The sequence below is a fragment of the Gossypium hirsutum genome, chromosome D06 (genome assembly GCF_007990345.1).
Source record: "Gossypium hirsutum isolate 1008001.06 chromosome D06, Gossypium_hirsutum_v2.1, whole genome shotgun sequence".
In the NCBI taxonomy this organism is placed as follows: Eukaryota; Viridiplantae; Streptophyta; class Magnoliopsida; order Malvales; family Malvaceae; genus Gossypium; species Gossypium hirsutum.
This window is the reverse complement of record NC_053442.1, coordinates 58,800,691-58,820,959: the sequence shown is the minus strand read 5'-3', so window position 1 is coordinate 58,820,959 and position 20,269 is coordinate 58,800,691. Positions and strand designations below refer to the sequence as shown.

The 20,269-nt window shown below is 35.1% G+C and overlaps 1 protein-coding gene across 1 annotated transcript; it reads right to left on the bottom strand.

The window, feature by feature from the left end:
* Positions 1 to 2,172: 2,172 nt before the first annotated feature.
* On the bottom strand, positions 2,173 to 15,318 carry LOC121218428 (uncharacterized). Its single transcript, XM_041095611.1, has 4 exons — positions 15,167 to 15,318; positions 11,529 to 11,746; positions 7,446 to 7,537; positions 2,173 to 3,763 (listed from the first exon to the last, which is right to left on the bottom strand). The coding sequence occupies exons 1-4, from the start codon at positions 15,316 to 15,318 to the stop codon at positions 3,740 to 3,742; spliced, it is 486 nt and encodes a 161-aa protein (XP_040951545.1). The 3' UTR covers positions 2,173 to 3,739.
* Positions 15,319 to 20,269: the final 4,951 nt, after the last annotated feature.

Below are 20,269 nucleotides of genomic sequence, written 5' to 3'. Positions count from 1 at the left end.
CTCCGTGAACCACTTGTTCATCATTTGGAAGAAGACGTGCTTAGCCTCTCCCTCTTGGTTACTCGTAGAAGGTCTAGAATCAGACTGCACTGCCCTTGCAGTGGGACCGGGTGCATTACTTTCTACATCATCTGCTATGGCTCTATCGGGATCTATTTACTATACGAAAACACATTTGCAAATGTCAGGAATCATCACTATCGCAGTATAAAATATGGCATGTATAACTAGACTCACATGCGCAACGTCAGTCCTATAACCGACTAAACTATAGCTCTGATACCAATCAAATGTAACACCCCGAACCCGTGTCCATCGCCGAATTAGAGTTACGAGGCATTACCGATCAAAACCCAACTCAGAACTGTCTTTCATTTTATAATTTATTCATAAATTAGACTAACTCAATCACAAAATTTTATTTATTTATTTATTTATTTATTTTTCGATCAAATTCATATAGCATTCATTCACTCACTCGATAAGTCATCTCATATATATATAAATATATATATAAGCACATAACCAATTAAAATCAAACATACATCATTAATCAAATTACATATACCAACCATGTTTCAAAATTCAACCATATCATTATCATTTACCTCATCAAAATTTGATATCATTCAAATTCTTAAAATATTTCCAAACATATTTGGCTATATATATCATAAACTAAGCATATATCAAAACATCTATTCGTACACATTTATTTCATTTCAATTTACTAACTATACTACATATTACAACATAAGTAATTACCCTGTTTGGACAGCATTTATACACCAAAATTGGATAGCATTTATACACCAAATTGGGCAATATATATATATATCAAATTGGACAACATTTTTACACAAAAATTGGATAGCATTTATACACCAAATTGGGCAATATATATATATCAAATTGGACAACATTTTTACACCAAAATTGGATTGCATATAGACACCGAATTGGACAGCATATATATACTAAATTGGACAACATTCTTACACCAAAATTTGACAGCATATATACACCAAATTGGGCAGCATATATATACTAAATTGGACAACATTCTTACACCAAAATTTGACAGCATATATACACCAAATTGGGCAGCATATATATAGCAAATTGGACAGCATTTTACACCAAAATTGGATTGCATATAGACACCGAATTGGACAGCATATATATACTAAATTGGACAACATTCTTACACCAAAATTTGACAGCATATATACACCAAATTGGGCAGCATATATATAGCAAATTGGACAGCATTTTTACACCAAAATTGGACAACATATAGACACCAAATTGGGTAGCATATATATACCAAATTGGACCACATTTTTACACCAAAATTGGATATATAGACACCGAATTGGGCAGCATATATATACCAAATTGGACAACATTTTTTACACCAAAATTGAACAGCATATAGACACCAAATTAGGCAGCATATATATACCAAATTTGACTGCATTTTCACACCAAATTTTGACAGCATATAGACACTAAATTGGGCAGCATATACATATAAAATTGGACAACATTTTTACACCAAAATTGGATAGCATATAGACACTGAATTGGACTTGAACCGAATCATAACAATCCACATTTTCAAATCCTACCACAAATATATATATCATGAAGCATAAAATTTTCCAACATGAACATATACCATGACCGAACATACAAAAAAAAAAACATAAACATCATTTCTAGCCATTTTCGCATGGCTTTATATTTACAATTTCAAAATTAACCAAGACAAGTGCTAGCCTATACATGCCATATGTTCAAAATTTAGAACTTCCAAAATACCGAGATGGAGGTTGATAGTGTGACGGACTTCCTTAACGATCCCTGAGCTCGTAACCAACTTTCAAAATCTATAAAACAAAGAACAAACCTACACACATTAATCTTCTACAGCTTAGTAAGTCATAAGCAAATGAAACATTTAATCTTATACATAATTTAGTCTAAATAAACAATAATAAGCCATCATAATTTCATATATATATATTTCCAATTCATAATTTCATATATCAAACATATATAATTTGCATCATTTTTTTTACATAGGCCGAATGCATAATGAACCATTAACATAATCAACCTTTGCTTCTACAATAATAAAAATAAACATTATTTGGCTGAATATATATGTTCACATATACATACACATAATTCACATTAATATATGATATGATATGATATCATCAAGTCATACATTCAACTCACCATATTTTTATTACTCGAATAAATACATACTTGAGCTTTCTAATCTAAATTTTTATACTCGATCCTAAGTTATTATAGCCCGTTAAACCATTCAGAATTAAAAAGAATACTCGGAAAATTGAACGTTTCGTACAACGCCATCGTCCTAGACGTGGTCTTACATGTAATCACATATCGATGCCATTGTCCTAGAAAGGGTCTTACACGTAAATCACAAGTTGATGTCAACGTCCCAGACGTGGTCTTACACTACAACACATAACAGAATTCTATGTCATAACATACGTATCCTAGATATTCCTAAGGTTCAAACGGGACTTTCCTACATTGTAACTTGATCGAAACAATCTCGTAACCATTTTTCCTAAGTTTATATACTTTCGGCCAGTACAAATTATATTCATAAAATTTAATTCAACATATAAAATTTCATATATTCAAAATTAAAAAAAACATTTATATGCTTAAAGACTTACCTCGTGCAATTGCATTGCATTTTCATCATAAAAAAGAGGTGTTGATTCACGTTCATTTGCTAAATAGAGAGCTTGTCATAAGAAAATGAGTTTCTTGATAAAGTGGATGACAATATAGTTGTCCGAATATGATACAAGAAAACATGATAAGAGAAGGATGATAGATTAATGAAGGACTACATGATTATGGTTCCATTGCCCAAGGATTCAAGATGACAAAGATTATTTGAGAGCCGCTGAACTTTCTTAAAGAGAAGCCAACGAGCATCATGCGGATGAGTAAGCAACGAGTTGCGACTCGGGTCGAGCAAAAAGGAGATAAAAGAGACGTCCTTTTTGAAGAGTTCGTGAAATTTATCTTAGCGTTCGAATGAATAAGAGGATCGAATGTTTCTGCCTATGAGGGCAAGGTCGTATAATTATCTATTTTATGTAAAGAGATTAGTTTTCTAGAAAATTTTTCTAAATGTAATTGAATCAGAATCAATGTCTCTTTAGGCATTCATTTCATGCATCTGCATTACATGACATCATATGCATTGAAAGAGTCTAATTGAGTAAATTTATTTCAGTTAATCTGGAAACCAACCAACCCACCAAACACCGCCATGGTACTCGATCAAAAACTAAGAACATGGACCAAATGATGGAAAGGCTAGAGCAGGTCCAAAAGGAGATGCAGGATCAGCTTCAACAACAAATGAATGAACAGCTTGAGAAAATTCAGCAAAAAATGATGGACAAAATGATGAAATCTCAAGGGAGTATGATGGCTCGATTAACTCAATTGTTGACCGGAGGAATTGATAAAGGAATGGGCTCTGTGCTCAATGTTAAAGAAGGAGACAGTGAGGGACCTGTTTATTCCCCAGGCTTTACCCCTCAGCATGTTAAGGTATATCCGCGCAAATCTTCTGGCACCATCAAGCCTCAGCAGTTTCAAACTGGTGCTGTAACACCAATGAATTTTCAAGCTGGATCAGGCTCTAACCCCGGAGACAACCTTGTTAATCGTGCTATCCCTGACTTCGACGAAACAGCTGAAAAAGAGAAAATGAAGGATGAATTGCCAAAACAGCTAGAAGAAAAGTATAAATGGCTGGAAGGGAAATTTAGAGCAATGGAAAGTGCTGAGAGCTACTATGGGATTGATGCTAAAGAATTAAGCTTCGTTCCAGATTTAGTACTCCCTTACAAATTCAAAATGCCCGAGTTTGAGAAGTATAATGGAACTAGTAGTCCCGAAGCCCATATTACTATGTTTTGTAGGCAGATGACTGGGTATGTTAGTAATGACCAGTTGCTGATACATTGTTTCCAAGATAACCTCACAGGGGCAGCGTCCAAGTGGTACAATCAATTGAGTCGTGCCAAGATTAATTCATGGAAAGATTTAGCACAAGCATTCATAAAGTAGTACAATCATGTAACTGACATGGTACCTGAGAGAATCACTCTACAAAACATGGAAAAAAAACCCAGTGAAAGTTTTAGGCAATACGCACAGAGGTGGAGAGAGGTCGCCATCCAAGTTCAGCCACCACTCCTAGAAAGGGAAATGACAATGCTATTCATAAATACATTGAAAGCTCCGTTCATCACATATGTTAGGGAGTGCCACAAAAAGATTTTCTGACATAATCATGAATGGTGAAATGATTGAAAGCTCCATAAGGAGCGGAAAGATTGATGCTGGAGGAAATAATAGAAGGTAAGCCTCAAAAGAAAAAGGAAATGAGGTGAACAGCGTGAATACGTACAGCAAATCGATTGCTAATCAGCAGGGTTCATCAAGACAAGAATCATGTGTGAAGCAAGGTACTGAAAAACTCCAGTTCACGCCAATTCTAATGTCGTACAAAGAGTTGTATCAAAGCTTATTCGATGCGCATGTTGTTTCTCCTTTACATGTGAAGCCTCCACAGCCTCTGTATCCCAAATGGTACGACGCAAGTGCACAATGTGATTATCATGCAGGAATTACATGACACTTAATAGAGAATTGCATTACCTTAAAAAAACTAGTTGAAAAATTATCAACATGGGTATTGTCAAGTTGGATGGCTTATTTAATGCAGAAAATTCGCTACCCAATCATGATTGACAATGAGGTGAATGCAATATATGAGAAGATGTTAGGAAGTGTTCACATCAATGACATATAGGGAGACACAAATGAAAGAGGGACCTTGTCAGATATCCGCCTTTATAAATCTGGGAGTGTTCTAAGTAATTGAACTGCAGAAGAAATCCCTGTAATTTTTAGAGCTTATTTAGAGTAATGTTCAGAACATTTTTGTTGTTTTTAGCCTAAAAATGATAGAAATTCCTTTGTGAAATAGGCTCATATCTGAACGTCATTATTCTAATAAAATGCATCTTTGCATTCATTTTTGAGCCAATATTTTTTCATTCTTTTTGAAATAATTATTCTTTCATTCTTTTGGATTTTCTTCCACATCATTCTTTCATTCATAATTATATGGTACAAATAGTTATTCATAAATACAGTCTTTTGTATATTCTTTTATATTGGGTCTCCAGATATTAATAACATGAGTGACGATGCTACAGGCTTAGAATTTCCTTTTGAGTGAGGCATGTGTTTAGAGGGATTTCATGACTTTGAAGATGACATAGATTGTAGCCTATTTTCGGACTTGTTAAGGATGGTAGAACAAGTCGAGAAACGGATCTTACCCTACAAAGAATCAATTGGATACATGACTTCTCCTTATATGGGGCATGAAGGTCATTTGGTCGATCTCGCCAAAAGAGTCTAACGGTCATTGATTCATCTTTATGATCGTCAGTTACTTTACTAAATGAATGGAAACTGCTTCATATGCCAATGTCACAAAGTCGACAGTTAGCAAATTCGTGAAAAATCATATGTCAGTATGGAACGCCAAAATGATCATATCTGACAATGTACTAAATTTGAACAACAGGATAATATCAAAACCTTGCAGTCTGTTCACGATTAATGCCATATTGCCCCCCAAAAAAGATGGCACAAAAAAAAAACTCTACCGGGGCAATACATTTCTCTTCAGCCCATCGCGGTTTTGCCTATTGAAGACAAAATTCTTTCTGAGTTTTTGAATCCGATTCCGATTGAAGAGGAATGTTCAAAGTTGTTTATCAAGGTCAAATGCATCAAAAGCAAATGATGCAAGATCACAAAAAAAGGTCCGTCCAAGAGAATTCTTTGAGAGGGACCTGGTATTGAAGAAGATCCTTCCCATACAAAAAGAACTTCATCCCAAGCTAGGAAGGACCTTATGTGGAAGGCCTTATTTGGAAAAGCATCGATTTTGATCAAAAAGGATAACAATGACATGCCTAATCCTATGAGTTCAGATTCAATCAAAAATATTTCAAAATATAAAAAAAAGCAAAAAAAAAGAGGGAGAAAAGAAGAAAGAAAATGTAGAGGTCAAGGTGAAAACCCGCAAAGGGCACCTTGAGACCCAAATAGAATTTGAGTTGAAAACCCGAAAATGACGGCTCAAATATTGATCAGAATGGGGCATGAAGTGATCAGAGCAGTTCAAATTTTAATCAGATTGGGGCATATGATGATCTTGAATCAACAGGAAAGGGTAGACAACATCTTGGGACATCGACAGAGTACTGTAGATCTCCTAAACACATGTCAAACTCAGAAAGTTTGTATAGAGAAGTTCAAGTTGCGATATCTGGGACATCCAATTTTTATATTGAATTTGCTATTCTTGAAATACTTTATTCTTTTCCAAGATACATATTCTCAATCAATTTTTTTGTTATCCTTATTTACTATTTTTTGATAATCTATTCCTTTCGAGCTATGCTCAGAACTAATTGTATTCTCATCCATTGTTATACCCTTTTTGCAAGCATGTTGTATTGGAATAATGATTATTGGACTAATAAAACTTTCACAAGGAAAGTTTGGCATATTACTGTAGAAGTTTCTAAATAATATAGAAACCTAAAACATGACTATTGTTTAGAACGAACCATGTTTAAAGGTTGGAAATCTGAAAAGGAAGAGTCTAAATTAGGACTTTCTTCTTGGATTTTGTTGCTAAAAACATTGATTGAACAAAATGACAAAGCTTAAAGCAATGATCACCAGACAGTAGGAAAATTTCCTCGGAGAAGAAAGCCTTCATTTATGCATGAGCCTTGCGTACTATACCCTGAGAATGGTGTAAGGGACCAGAGAGATTTAAATCCTGTATCCTTGAATTGTGATAGGAGAGGATCAAGAAAAAGTCATATATTCCTATCTTTAGGTTATAGTGGGAGAATGATGGTACAAATTTTACGCCCAAATGGATTGAACTTTAAGGTTTACAGTGGGGGGCCATTTGACTAAATGTTTCTTCAGAAAAGTCAGCCAAGCAAGAAGGCGTTGTAGCACATCAGTGTTAACCTTAATAAACTTCGAGCAATGACAACCTAAGTGGGATCATTCTCGGAAAAAAAATTATTAAAAAATTATGCTTTCGTGCAAACATTATTCACACATGTCTAGTTAGGAGTATTTGATTCATTTTATGTCATCCTAATCATTAGGCATAATTAGGTTCATTATACAGGTCATGTTCTCCAAAGAGTAGATCAGTGAAGATAATAGATCTTGCCTTCCTGCACCGACAGCAAAATAGATCGAAGACACCAACCTTGCTTCCCTGGGTTATAGCAGAGCAGGTTAAAAATAGCAGATCTTACCTTCTTGCACAAACAGCGAAGCAAATCAAAGACACTAGCCTTGCCTCCCTGGGTTGCAGCGGAGCAGGTTAAAAATAGCAGATCTTGCATTCCTGCACCGACAGCGAGTAAGACAAATCTGAATAAGACAAATGCACCTATTAATTAATAGTATAGCTATAGTGAGTAAAAATATCGTTCCCAAGAAAACTAAAAATACTAGTCATTATTGTCTTTCTATTATTTAACCGATAAATTCGAATAATTGGTTGAAAACTAAAATTAACTAAATTAATTGCTAACAAACATGACAAAGAACACTTTAGGAAAATAATCAAATAATAATAAAGAAGAGAAATAATACCCAGGAAAGATTTCACCTAAACTTCATCTATCACAATCAATCTAAATTACGCAATTTATTCACTTAGTATCTTGATCCGTAGAAATCCCTAATTTATGCTAATATATCTTTTAAGAGTAAGAACAACTGACTTTAGATTGATTAATTGAAATTTATTTCTAATTAAAACCCCTATTATCGCATTAACTCGATCTTTGGATTCTCCTATTAGATTTGACTCTAATCCGATAGATTTATGTCGTTCTATTTCTAGGATTGCATGCAACTCCACTCAATTACACTAGATTTACTCTTAAATAGGTAATATTCCTCCTCTCATTTAATCACATCAAACATGAATAAATAATCTAAAAATATCAAGCCAAGAATTAAGAACACATAATTGAGAACAAAATCTAAATATTTATTGTGTAAAATAAAAATCAAACGACATAATTCATCGTAAAGTTCATCTTGAAAGTAAATACATCCAAGATGCAATATATCTAAAAGAAGTAAAGAAACTCATTATAATCTCTTGAAAAATCAACTAGGTATCTTCAATCTTGACGGAAATCTACTTCAGAATCAACTTCAGTGGTGTTTTTCAAGTATTTTTATTGACTATTCTATAATGATCCTCTCTTATATTCTTATTTTTTTCAATGTTGAAAAAAACCAAAAAATCATATTTTCCGCAATTTAGGGTTCAAATTCGTGAAATTGACACGACCTGTCACATTGTCGTGTGGTAGCCCATATGACTCATACAACCGTGTGGCCAGGCCATGTTGAAGGGGTCAGCCTGTGTGACTCCTGTACGTTGCTCTAATTTTTCGATTTTCACTCATTTCTCGCTCCTTTTGCTCCCAAATGCTCTCCTAATTATAAAAACATGAATTTAAAGATTAGAAGCATAAAAGTTACCATTAACATCAAATAATTACCTAAAAACGCATAAGAACGAGGTTAAAATATGTTACTTTTAGCACCTATCAAATATCCCTACATTTAAGCGTTTGCTTGTCCTAAAGCAAAATCCTCAACCCACAATCAAGTTAACTTCTTTAATTTATTATTTCCACTGATAATGTCTCAGAATAATTTACAAATAACCATGCTTTGGAAATTTAAACTAAAATGACGCTAAAAAGCACAAACAGTCCAAGCAGAAACTTTTAAGGCATTAAAAACATAAATGTCTCCCCTTATCTCAATAATTATTTGAAAACTTAACAAGCATTAACATCCTCACCAAGGTTCACTCAAGCAATCAAAGTGTTTAAGGTTCAAGTTATATGCACTCAACAGTCAAACATGAAATGTTATTACCATATGTTTGCTTGAAAATCAAATCTTCACCACTATAAAAATAAGATGACACACTAATTAAGAGGTCTTTATAAGGTTGTAATGGGGCTTAGGTTAAGGGTATAGAAAAAGTCAGAAAAGTTGGTTAAAATCAAAAATCGAGTTGATAAGTTGTCAAACTAGAAATTAATCAGTTGCTAAATTAAAAAAAATTACATCAACAAAAAATAAAGAGTGAATATGAGCTTTTATACAAAATATGAGACTAATAATTCAAGCTCAATCAATTTTTATTTTATTTTATTTTATTTTTCTTTTTTTAGAACAAAGTAAAATTCAACAGTGCAGATAATGGAACATAGTTAGGTAACTAATCAAATCAAATCTCGACAAAAATGAAGTCAATAAAGAGGATAATTTTATAACATAGATATGGGTTACGAGTTAACATGAATGGTTGTTCAAAAAGAATGTTAGGATCAACTGGGTTTACTAAGGGATAATACAACAGGTAAGATATTAAATGTTAAACCGATTAAATTCTAAGTGTCTCTATTATCTCAATATATCAAATCAATAATGTGGTCTTGAAATGTATAAACAAAGCAAGTTCTAGAATAATAAATCAAGTGAACATACTCACAACCAAATATAAAATGATCATGAAAAAATGTTCTGTACGCTCAAAAGCTCACAAAAAATTATGGTTTTGATGTCAAACTTGCAAATTTAAAATTCAAGATGATTCTTCAGTTTAGGCTAGGGGTGAACATTCGATCGAATCGAATTGAAAATTTTCGAGTTAATCGAATTTTCGAATATCATTTTATCATCCTACTTTATTTGAAGTTTTATCGAATCGAATTGAGTGAGATAGAATTCGAATCGAATCGAATATATTTGTTCGAGTTAAATTTAAAAATAAAATAAAATTAGTGTTATTTATTTTTATGTAATTTTTCAAAAAATAATTTTCTTTAAAGTTTTTAAACATGATCATACAACAAAAAATTGAAGTAAATAAGTGAATAAATGAAAGCAACAACAACAAAAAAAAAACAACAATGATTCCAAATAAACAACAAAAATAATACAAAAAGATTAAAATAAAAAACATGTAAAAGTCCAAGTAAATAGCATGAGTCAAAATAAACAACATAATAATAATAATAATAAACATAAGCAAAAGTCCAAAATACAATAGAAACCTACACCAAAAGAACACAACATTATTGTTCAACTAACTATCTCTTTCATGTAATTTTAGCTATGCATGTATCATAAAATAGTGTATTTAATAAAAATTAAAAATCAAAGAGAAAATTTCAAAATTATTATCACTTTCAGTTACTTTACCATGACTGAATTGCAATTCCTTTGGCTTGACAACAGAGTTCAGACTTTACCATATCATTTGCATCGTAAAATTAATTTAGGATGGATCAAATCTTCCAAAAAAATAAGTACAATTCTAAAAGATTCCATATAGCCATGCGAAGCAAATTCACAACAATCTCCCTACAAGAAGCTGGTATTTAGTTGGTTAAAAAAATCAAAGGCACCACAAGCATAAGATTACTGCCAAAATAACATGAAACATCAATCTGAATACCAACCAAAATACGATATACCTACTTAGCTAGTAAAAAGTGATTAAAAGTTGGGAGATCACTCCCCTTGCCTTTGGAATGCACAATCGGTTTCATCCTGTGTCATCCCACTAGAACCCTTCTACCCTTGGATCTTCCTATAAATTCCATCCTTACTGAAACTAAATGTAGCAGATTTTGATTTACCAAATTATACCAGTAAGCCTAAATAAACAAATATTTGATTGTCTCAAGCACCAATTATGTCCTCTATTTCTCGTCCATGTCCAACATTAATTTGCATTCTTACTTATAGTAATAATAAAGCACTTTTATCCACATTAACATTCTAATAGAGGTATTTAACCGAATTTTATGAGGAATACCAGTTTACCAATATTTTTAATTTTTGAACTTAATTTAGGACTTTAAACTGATCTATGTATATTTTTTTCTTCAGGTTCACATCTTGTTTCATTAATCCATCATAATTCATTTTTAGCTTCAATTATTCATACATAACAGAGGAAGCTGAAAAACTCTTCAAAGCAGAGGAGAGCAAAAACAGCAAAATATATTCTTAAAATCAAAATCAGAAAACCACATCATATTATAACAGAGATCAATCAGTTCATCAATCCAAAAATAAAAGAGCAAAAAGCAAAAAACATGAAAAATAATTTAACAAATTAACATGCGGAAAAGGTGAAGAACTGAAGATTTACAAATGCAGAGGGGAAATAATTCGAGAAATAAAATTCAAAGGTAGAAACACCGTAAAAGAGAGGAAAAAAAATCAAACTAAATGTCTAGGGTTAACACTGTTAACAGCAGCAAACTCCCTTTTAAAAGTTAACATACCTTTGAAATATAAAGGTAGAAGACGTAGAAGCACCGCTCTAACCTCTGATTCTGGAATTGGGTGGAGCCGTGGAGGACCGGAGGTGGATCGGTGAGGTGGATTGGTGGAGGTGAAGGTGAAGGTTGATTTTCGAATTGGGAAAAAAGGGAGGAGGGCACGAGCTTGGGGATTTTGATCGGTGGAACGTGGAAGAGGGAACTGGAATGGGGAAATTGCACTGAATATTAAAAATGTTAAAATTATTTTAAAAAAATAAAAAATTTTAAAATTTTCTTTAAAAAAATGAAATTTAATGGAAAAAGAATTTAATATGGATTTGGAGATTTTTTGAAGGAAATTGAGAGGATTTTGGAAGGAATTTGAGAGTTTGAGAGAATTTTGGAAGGAAATTGAGAGAAATTTTGAAGGGAATTGAGAGAATTTTTGAAAGGAATTGAGAGAATTTTTGAAGGAAATTGATATTGAATTTGTTTGTGAAAATAAAAGGGGTGGGGGTTTATATAGTAAAAAAAATTTGACCGTTGGGGGGCAATGGTCAATTTTTTTATCGTTGGGCACTGTTCACGCGCGCGTCCACTTGCATCCACGTCAGCAGGTCACGCTGACATGGACGCGACCTCTGTCACGTCCCCTGACATCGCGCTGACGTGGACGCGATTTCAGGGAAAATGGCCCATTCCGGTAAATAATTAAAAAACCGGCCCATTTCGGTAATTTTATAAAAAAATTGGCTTTTTTTGGTAAATTAGCCTTACTTTTGACTTGAAACTGAAACACTTAGAGCAAAATTATTCCAAAAAAAAATACATCCCTTAAATTGTCAAAATACATAAATATTCACAGATGAAATTAGAACTTTTATTAGAATTGAAATTAAATTGTCTGTTTTTATGATAATAAAATATAATTTCATCATTTAATAGTTTATATCTTTATAATTTTTTAAAGATTAGATCAATTTTTTATTATTTGAGAAGTTAAAGTACAATTTTACCATTAATAATTTAAAATTTTAAATTAAAAAAATGCTTAAATGAAGTTTTTTCATTTTAAGGGGACCATACCAACCCCCGCCATTGTAAACATTAAAAGTCATTTTAATGATTATACCTATATAAAATAAAAGTATGTACTGTGAGTCAATTGATATATTTAAAAGCTAAACTATACTAATAATTACTCAATTATTAATATATTTTATTTGTTCATTCAATTTCAAATATTTTTTATTTAAGTTACGAAAGTTAGCAACATTTGATATTTTAATTACTCATTCGTTAAAAACATTAACAGAATGTCGACGTGATCTTTTTCTATTGGTATAATAAAAAAGTAACTCTCCAATAATTAAAGATTCTATCAATTTGGTCTTAATTCTAAATTCAACAAATTTAGCTCTCAACTTTATACATCCTATCAATTTAGTCTCTATCTAAAATTTTAGGGTTAAATATAAAATTGTTACTTATGGTTTTTTTGTCCTAGATTTGTACCTAAATTTTTTCCCGTCAACTAAATTGGTACATGAGTCTAACATCGTTAAATACAGGACAAGTGACAAAATAAGATTGTAACACATGGCATAAATGATGTCATAATGATGTCATAATCTAATTCTTTTAATTTTTTTTCTTTTGACTTTTTTGGGCAATTTACCATTAAAAGCTTTTTTTTAAAATTTACCGAATGGGCCCGGTATTTTATTATTTACTGGAATGGGCCCTTTTCCCCTAAAGCGCGTCCACGTCAACGCGAAGTCAGGGCTTGTCAGCAAATTGCGTCCACGTAAGCGCCATTTGTGTCCACGTCAGCAAAGCGCTCTGACGTGGACGTGATTTGATGCCACGAAGCGCGCCCTGGGGACGCGATTTCCTCGCGCGTGAATAGTGCAATGGTCATTTTTTTACCGTTGCCCCCCGAACGGTCAAAAAAATCTATAAATACCCCTCACCCTTTATTTTTTTTCACAAACTAATCATCTCTCAATTATTTTCTCAATTTCCTCTCAATTTCCTTCCAAATTTCTCTCAAATCCATATTTAATCTCAATTTGCTCTCAATTTCCTCTTAAATTTCTCTTAAGTCTCTATTTTTAAATAATTTTAAAAAATTAAATTTTTTTTAAATCATAAAAATTTGTACGATTTCAGCAATGGCCAGAGAATTGACTCATCTTGATAAGCAGCACATATCCGTCGAACAAATGAAAATGGTAAGTGTTAAATTTAATTTTAGATATTATTTAAGATTTTTTTATTTATGCATTTTTAGATAATTATTAATTTATTATTTGTTATAAAAGTCTGTAGATCGGATATTGGAATGCTATATCCGGAATATACATGCTCCTTCATCACCGTTGGTAGAGAACTACCTGCGGGAAACGAGTTTTTGGCACGTGGCGACGGTAGGCCGGGGATGCAAATTGGACCCAAAACTTATCAGTGCGTTGATCGAGAGGTGGAGACCTGAGACGCACACATTCCATCTTCCATGTGGAGAGTGCACTATCACTTTGGAAGATGTCAGTCTGTAGTTGGGATTGCCAGTGGACGGGTACCCAGTCACTGGGTCTGTCCAATCTGGCGATTGGGGAGCGGTGTGCTATGAGCTTTTGGGCGCTATTCCGAAGAAAATGGACGGAGATCAGATCGAGATGGGCTGGTTACGAGACACATTCTCGAATCCGGATTATGATTCAACCGAAGTAGAAAGAATCTGATATGCTCGGGCATACATTCTTCAAATAATTGGAGGTTTTTTGATGTCGGATTTTTCACGGAGCCGCGTACATCTAAAATGGCTGAAACTCGTTGATCTTAGAGCAACTGGTGAATTGAGTTAGGGGTCTGCCATCTTGGCAACATTATATCGGGAGATGTGCGGGGCGACGCGACCAAGTAAAGTAAAAATCGAAGGTTGCCTATCACTACTGCAGTCATGGGCACGATTTTGCTTTCTATTTCTACGTCCTCGAGTGGACCACCCATATACATTCTCACTCATAACGAGGTAAATTTTATATTAGATTTTACAATTATTATGTAGATTTTTAAAAATAATAGTATGCTAAAATTTATTTAATTAGGTGGAACCATCCGGCAAGTCATGCTCAATTACCTACCTCTCTTGAAGATATACGGCTTCTATTAGACCAACAGTCGGAAGCACATGTAAGTATTAAATAAAATTGATATTTCCATCATTCGCTAGTCGATTGGTATTTAGTATTTAGTATTTAGTATTATGTATATAATATTTCTATCATGTTCATATAGTTACAATGGACACCATACGAGGATCCGGTAATTCGGGCAGTAATTCCGGATGAGTTCTTCCAAAATCCAAACACTTGGCACGCGAAAGTTGCGTTGATCAGCTACGCGACTGTGGAGATGCACCAGTCAGACAAAGTGTTACGGCAATTTGGATGTAGACAACCGATTCTCGTGGAACCTGAGGTGTTTGATGATGAACACAAAATCGACCTACGACAATTGAATACGGATTGGCTGAGATACTGGTCCGAGTACATCCAATGTGGGAAGATCGGCATGATTATATACCTACTAGGTAACCGATTATCGTTTTTGAGTTAGCGTACGTGCCGAAATACATGCTATGGTTTAGGATTCACAGCAAGCCATATTTACTGTCGGCAGAGGATAAGCAGCGGTAATTACGTGTCCAAAGGGAAAGACGCGAGCCTTTAAATCCAAGACCAAAGGATGACGATGTTGGCCCATCAACGAGGACCAGACGTTCACCCGGCCCATCATCAGCGGCCATTCAATCACCAGGCCCAAGAGAGCACCGATACAGTCACCTGAGTAGTTCAACCGATAATACCCACGACACGGCCTTTTTAGATTATGCCAGGTGCGTTTCCTAGCCCTTTTATGTATCCTAAGCCTTATATGTTTCCTTTTCCAAGTCCTATGGCAGGTTAGAGCCAATGGCCCAGTTCAGCTCTATTTTCTGTTACACCGAGTGGACCACCGATGTATAGGCCAGCGGCGCACGAGGGATCGCAAGATGGGTCGTCGGGGAGCTCTTCTTTTTACCAATCCCTACCACCGTATGCGTTTCAAACACCGTCGCCATTGGTGATGCAAACACCTTCACATTCACTGTTCTATCAAAGTGGCTCATCGTCCGAACTCCGACAACCAGATGCCCTACCAGAGGAACCAGAATCCCCGCCGGAGGAACCACAACTGCCGTCACAAGCTGGACAAAGGAGGAATCCAGCGCGTAACTATCGACGGCCGCCATGTGACACTAATCCAGTGAGCACAGATATTGATTTGTATTTTAATATATTTGTATAAAAATTTTGAATATTTTGATATTATTTGATGTAATAAAATAGAAATTTTTTTGAGTTATTACTTAAAAATCCTAAACTAATTTATTAAAAATTTTTAAATTTATAAATTATAATTAAATGCATAATTTAATTGACAAGCCCTAAACCCTTAACTTAAAAACCCTAACCCTAACCTTAACTTAAAAACCTACTAACCTTAAAACCCTAACCTTAACCCTAACCCTAACCCTTAACTCTAAACCCTAACCTTTAACTTAAAACCCTAAACTCTTAACTTAAAAACCCTAACCCTTGACTGGTACTAACAATTAATAATTTGATATAATTTGATAATTTTAATAACAATTAATACAATTATCAATTAATAATTGAAAAAAAATATAATTTGTTTACAATTACATTCAACTATTGCGATTAGGGCATGATCGACTTGTATGACCTGGATTCCTACACTATCCGCACAACTTCTGTTGACTGACTATGTCTAGGATATCCATATTGTTACGTATTCTAGTCGAGCAAGATCGGCCCTTTGGTTTGCGACGTAATTCTCTATCCGATAACAGCTTAAAAAGAGTAAGAGATACGGGCGGCCACTTATGTTCATCTGGGACCGGTGGGAAAACGTGTTTCCAGACGTTGTACATGTTTTCTAATTTGTACACTTCGTCCACGTACCTCATCAGATCCAGAAGGAGATTCTGACAAGCTGCAATAACATGAGCCCATGGATAACGAAGTGCATTAAACATCCCACAGTCGCAAGTCCTATTTCGTAAGTGTGCACAATATTGCCCGCCAACAGTACCTTGGTGCGGTCTGTCAAACTCTGTCACGCGAAACCATAAGTTGTCTTGATCGTGACACACTGTGTGCATTGTGTTCGCCCGGGCCTTGGTCTTGTTAATTTCTTGAACTACCTTACTGCACCATACATGGCCTCCTTGCATCTGGCCTGCATAACTCACTGCTCGCTTTGGAAATAGCGCCGCCAAATAAAAATATGTCTATCACAAATCGATGTTATCGGTAGATGGCGCGTTCCTTTAATAACATAATTTATGCATTCAGCCAGGTTTGACGTCATATGGTCATATCATAGGCCGCCGTCGTATGCTTGTGCCCACTGTTTGAAACGTTTGTTACAAAGGTAGTCTGCCCCTTCTCCGTTAATTGAACGTAAAATTACCAACATTTCGTGAAAACGGTCTTTATTTATTTCATACCTTGCCAATATAAGTTCATAGCGAATATTATATACCACTTATACCAATAAAACTAATTCAAATTGACAAACGAAATAACACAGATAGAGACTAAATACCCATGTTGGTCACTTGTCGCCGTTCGCTCTTAGATGAATATTGCCTATAGTAGTTTGAAGCAACGTGGCTTAGGCAATATTGATGGTGTGTGCGTTGCCATAAGCTTCCCTATCGATCAAATGCAGCTAGTATACCGGTACCCAATCTGAAATAACACAGATATCAGGTTGGGGGCACACATGCCTCCTTAACCTAGAGAGAAAGAAATCCCAGTCATCAGATGACTCCCCCGGTGTTATTACAAACACAATTGGAAGAATTCTCCCACCGCCATCCTGTGTCACTGCAAGCAATAGCCAATGAGTATACCTACCAAACGTAAAGGTACTGTCAATTTATACCAATGGCTTGTAGTATGGAAATGTGTCTCGGCATTGCTTAAAGGTCCAAACAGGCATTTGAACACTTAGCATCCACGTAGCAATCAGCCGTTATAGTACGCAAGTTCTGTTTCAAGGTCTGTGATGGCACCTAGGACGTATCTCTTTAGCACTTGACACCACTGCCATATTTCATTATATGAAGCGTCCCACCCACTGCATCTTCTCCAACGCCTTCTGCTTAGCTATCCAAGCATTGCGGTAAGAGGGTGTGTACCTCATTGGCTACGAATATTGGTAATTAAGACTGGCACTGAAGTTTTGGGATCTGCCTTCACCGTGGGTAGTATCAAGCTAGCTAACAGTATGGAAATACGTATGGAAATGTGTACGGAAATGCGTCTCGGTATTGCTTAAAGGTCCAAAACAGGCTTTTGAACACTTGGCATCCATGTAGCAATCAGCCGTTGTAGTACGTATGTTCCGTTTCAAGGTCTGTGATAGCATCTGGAACATATCTCTCTAGCACTTGACACCACTACCATATTTCATTATATGAAGCATCCCACCACTATGCATCTTCTCCAACGCCTTCTGCTTAGCTATCCAAGCCTTGCGGTAAGAGGGCGTGTACCCCATTTGGCTACGAATATTAGCAATTAAGACAGGCACTAAAGCCCTGGGATCTGCCTTCACCGTGGGTAGTATCAAGCTAGCTAACATAGCTGAATCCATCTTGGGATGATCTTGTGAAACAACCTATAAACGGAGTACATTAAATAATGCAACATTACATAATAACAGTATTATTAAAAAACAGTCAATACTGTATTTGCAGTACATGTATGTGGACCTGTGTACTTTTTAATCTCCCACAACCTTGTCCTTTTCCTTAACGAGGCGTAGATTTTCCATGAACATGTGCCGTCTTGCACTGCACATTTCACCTCAAACTTATTAGATTTGGATTTAACCACGTGGTAGTTAACGCCGTTTTTGATGCTATGTTGTTTCAAAGCACCAATAAAACTATCATTGTTGGTAAACTGATTACCAACTTCAAATTCACCCGAATCTAGCCCAAAACTTGTACGATTACGCAACCGGTGTGGTAGATCTGGAAACTCCAACACATTAAGATAGATCGACATTATGCATGTGGGCTGGAGGTGAGTATCCTCTAAATCGTGAATAGGCTCCGGTTCAGAAAATAAGCCAACTTCTGCACCATCGGGCCCGGGCTCTCGAGGTAGATCCATATCGGAGTCATCTTCTATCCACAATCATCTGCAGCGTACGAGGTCCTCTCACCGGTAGATGTCGTAGGGAGTACATAATCCCTTCTTTTAGGCATTTCATAACGTCCCCAATTGGATGTAAATTGCCAACCACTAAAAATTGATGCCGTTCCCCAGTACGTATTTCCAGCATCAAACATTAAGCCACCGACGTACATGTCCTATCCACCGACAGAGTGTCTTGCAGGGGATGCGCATTCCACACTGCTACCAAACATGGGCTGTTCCGTGTTTTGTAACCCGCTAACTGAGTGTCAGCCAGGGATCGTGTATACATCTCGAACACCAATCGCAAGTACATCATTTGGCGATGTAAATTGTACATATAACTCAATATAAGGTGCTCCACTAGTAAGATAAGTCAGCACCATTGCCTCCAAGCTACGAGCACCTTTTATGTCGAACGAGTCATATGTCACCGGATCAATAGAAGAACAAAATCGATACGTATACAACCATCGCCAGCGTTACGAATTCTTTACAATTTCAATACGTAAAAATCACCACTATCGTCACATAACCTTTTAAAACCTCTACCACTCCTCATTACTCTAAATTTGTTCTAGTTTACTATTCTATATGCATCTGAGAACATTTTTGCCTTTAGCCTAGCCAACATCTACGTAGCAAAAACGCGTCACATGGCGATTTCAAAATTCTTTGAAAAGCACTGCTAAGCTTTTTAACTATTTGCTAGAACGTCAACTCAAATATTTCTTGTCAAACTACGTGTATGCAAAACCAAAAACGTCAACTCAAAATTATTTTTGTAGAACCTACTGTAGCAAAAGCGTGTACACGTCGGCGCGACTTCAAAAATTCTTCTGATAAAGCATCCTGCTTCAATTTTATTAAAAACCCATAAACGAAACGTAATCCAATTTGAATAAATTATAATTAATTTAATTAGGAAACCCTAAACCCTAATCCCTTATTTGTTTACTTTTTCTCTAAAACCTTAAAAATCCTAAAACCTTAAACCCTAACCCTAAAAACCAAAAACCTAACGTGAGAAAAACGGGGAAAATGCGTCCCAGGGGCGCGCTATGTGGCAACAAATCGTGTCCACGTCACGCTATTGCATAATATTTTCTTTCCATCAATTGCTTGGCGGAGTTGAACAATGAAAGAAAAGAAAAGAAAAGAAAAGAATTTAAAATTGCATAATTTTGAGCTAGCATACATATCTCCCACATCTTCTCTCTTTTCATCATTCCAATTTGGAATATTAGTTTTTATGCATTAGGATGGAAAATAATCAACTCACCTATTTATTTCCTTTCACTTTTTTTAATGCCAAGCATACTTAAAATTTATTTTCATTTCACTTTTCCACTCTCTCTTCTCATCTCTTCACTTTTCTACCCAATCAAATACACCTAACAAGGATCGCCTGCCTAAAATTAGAAATGAGAATGCAAGTTAGAATAAATGGAAAATTACAATAAGTTTTGATAAGCTATTATA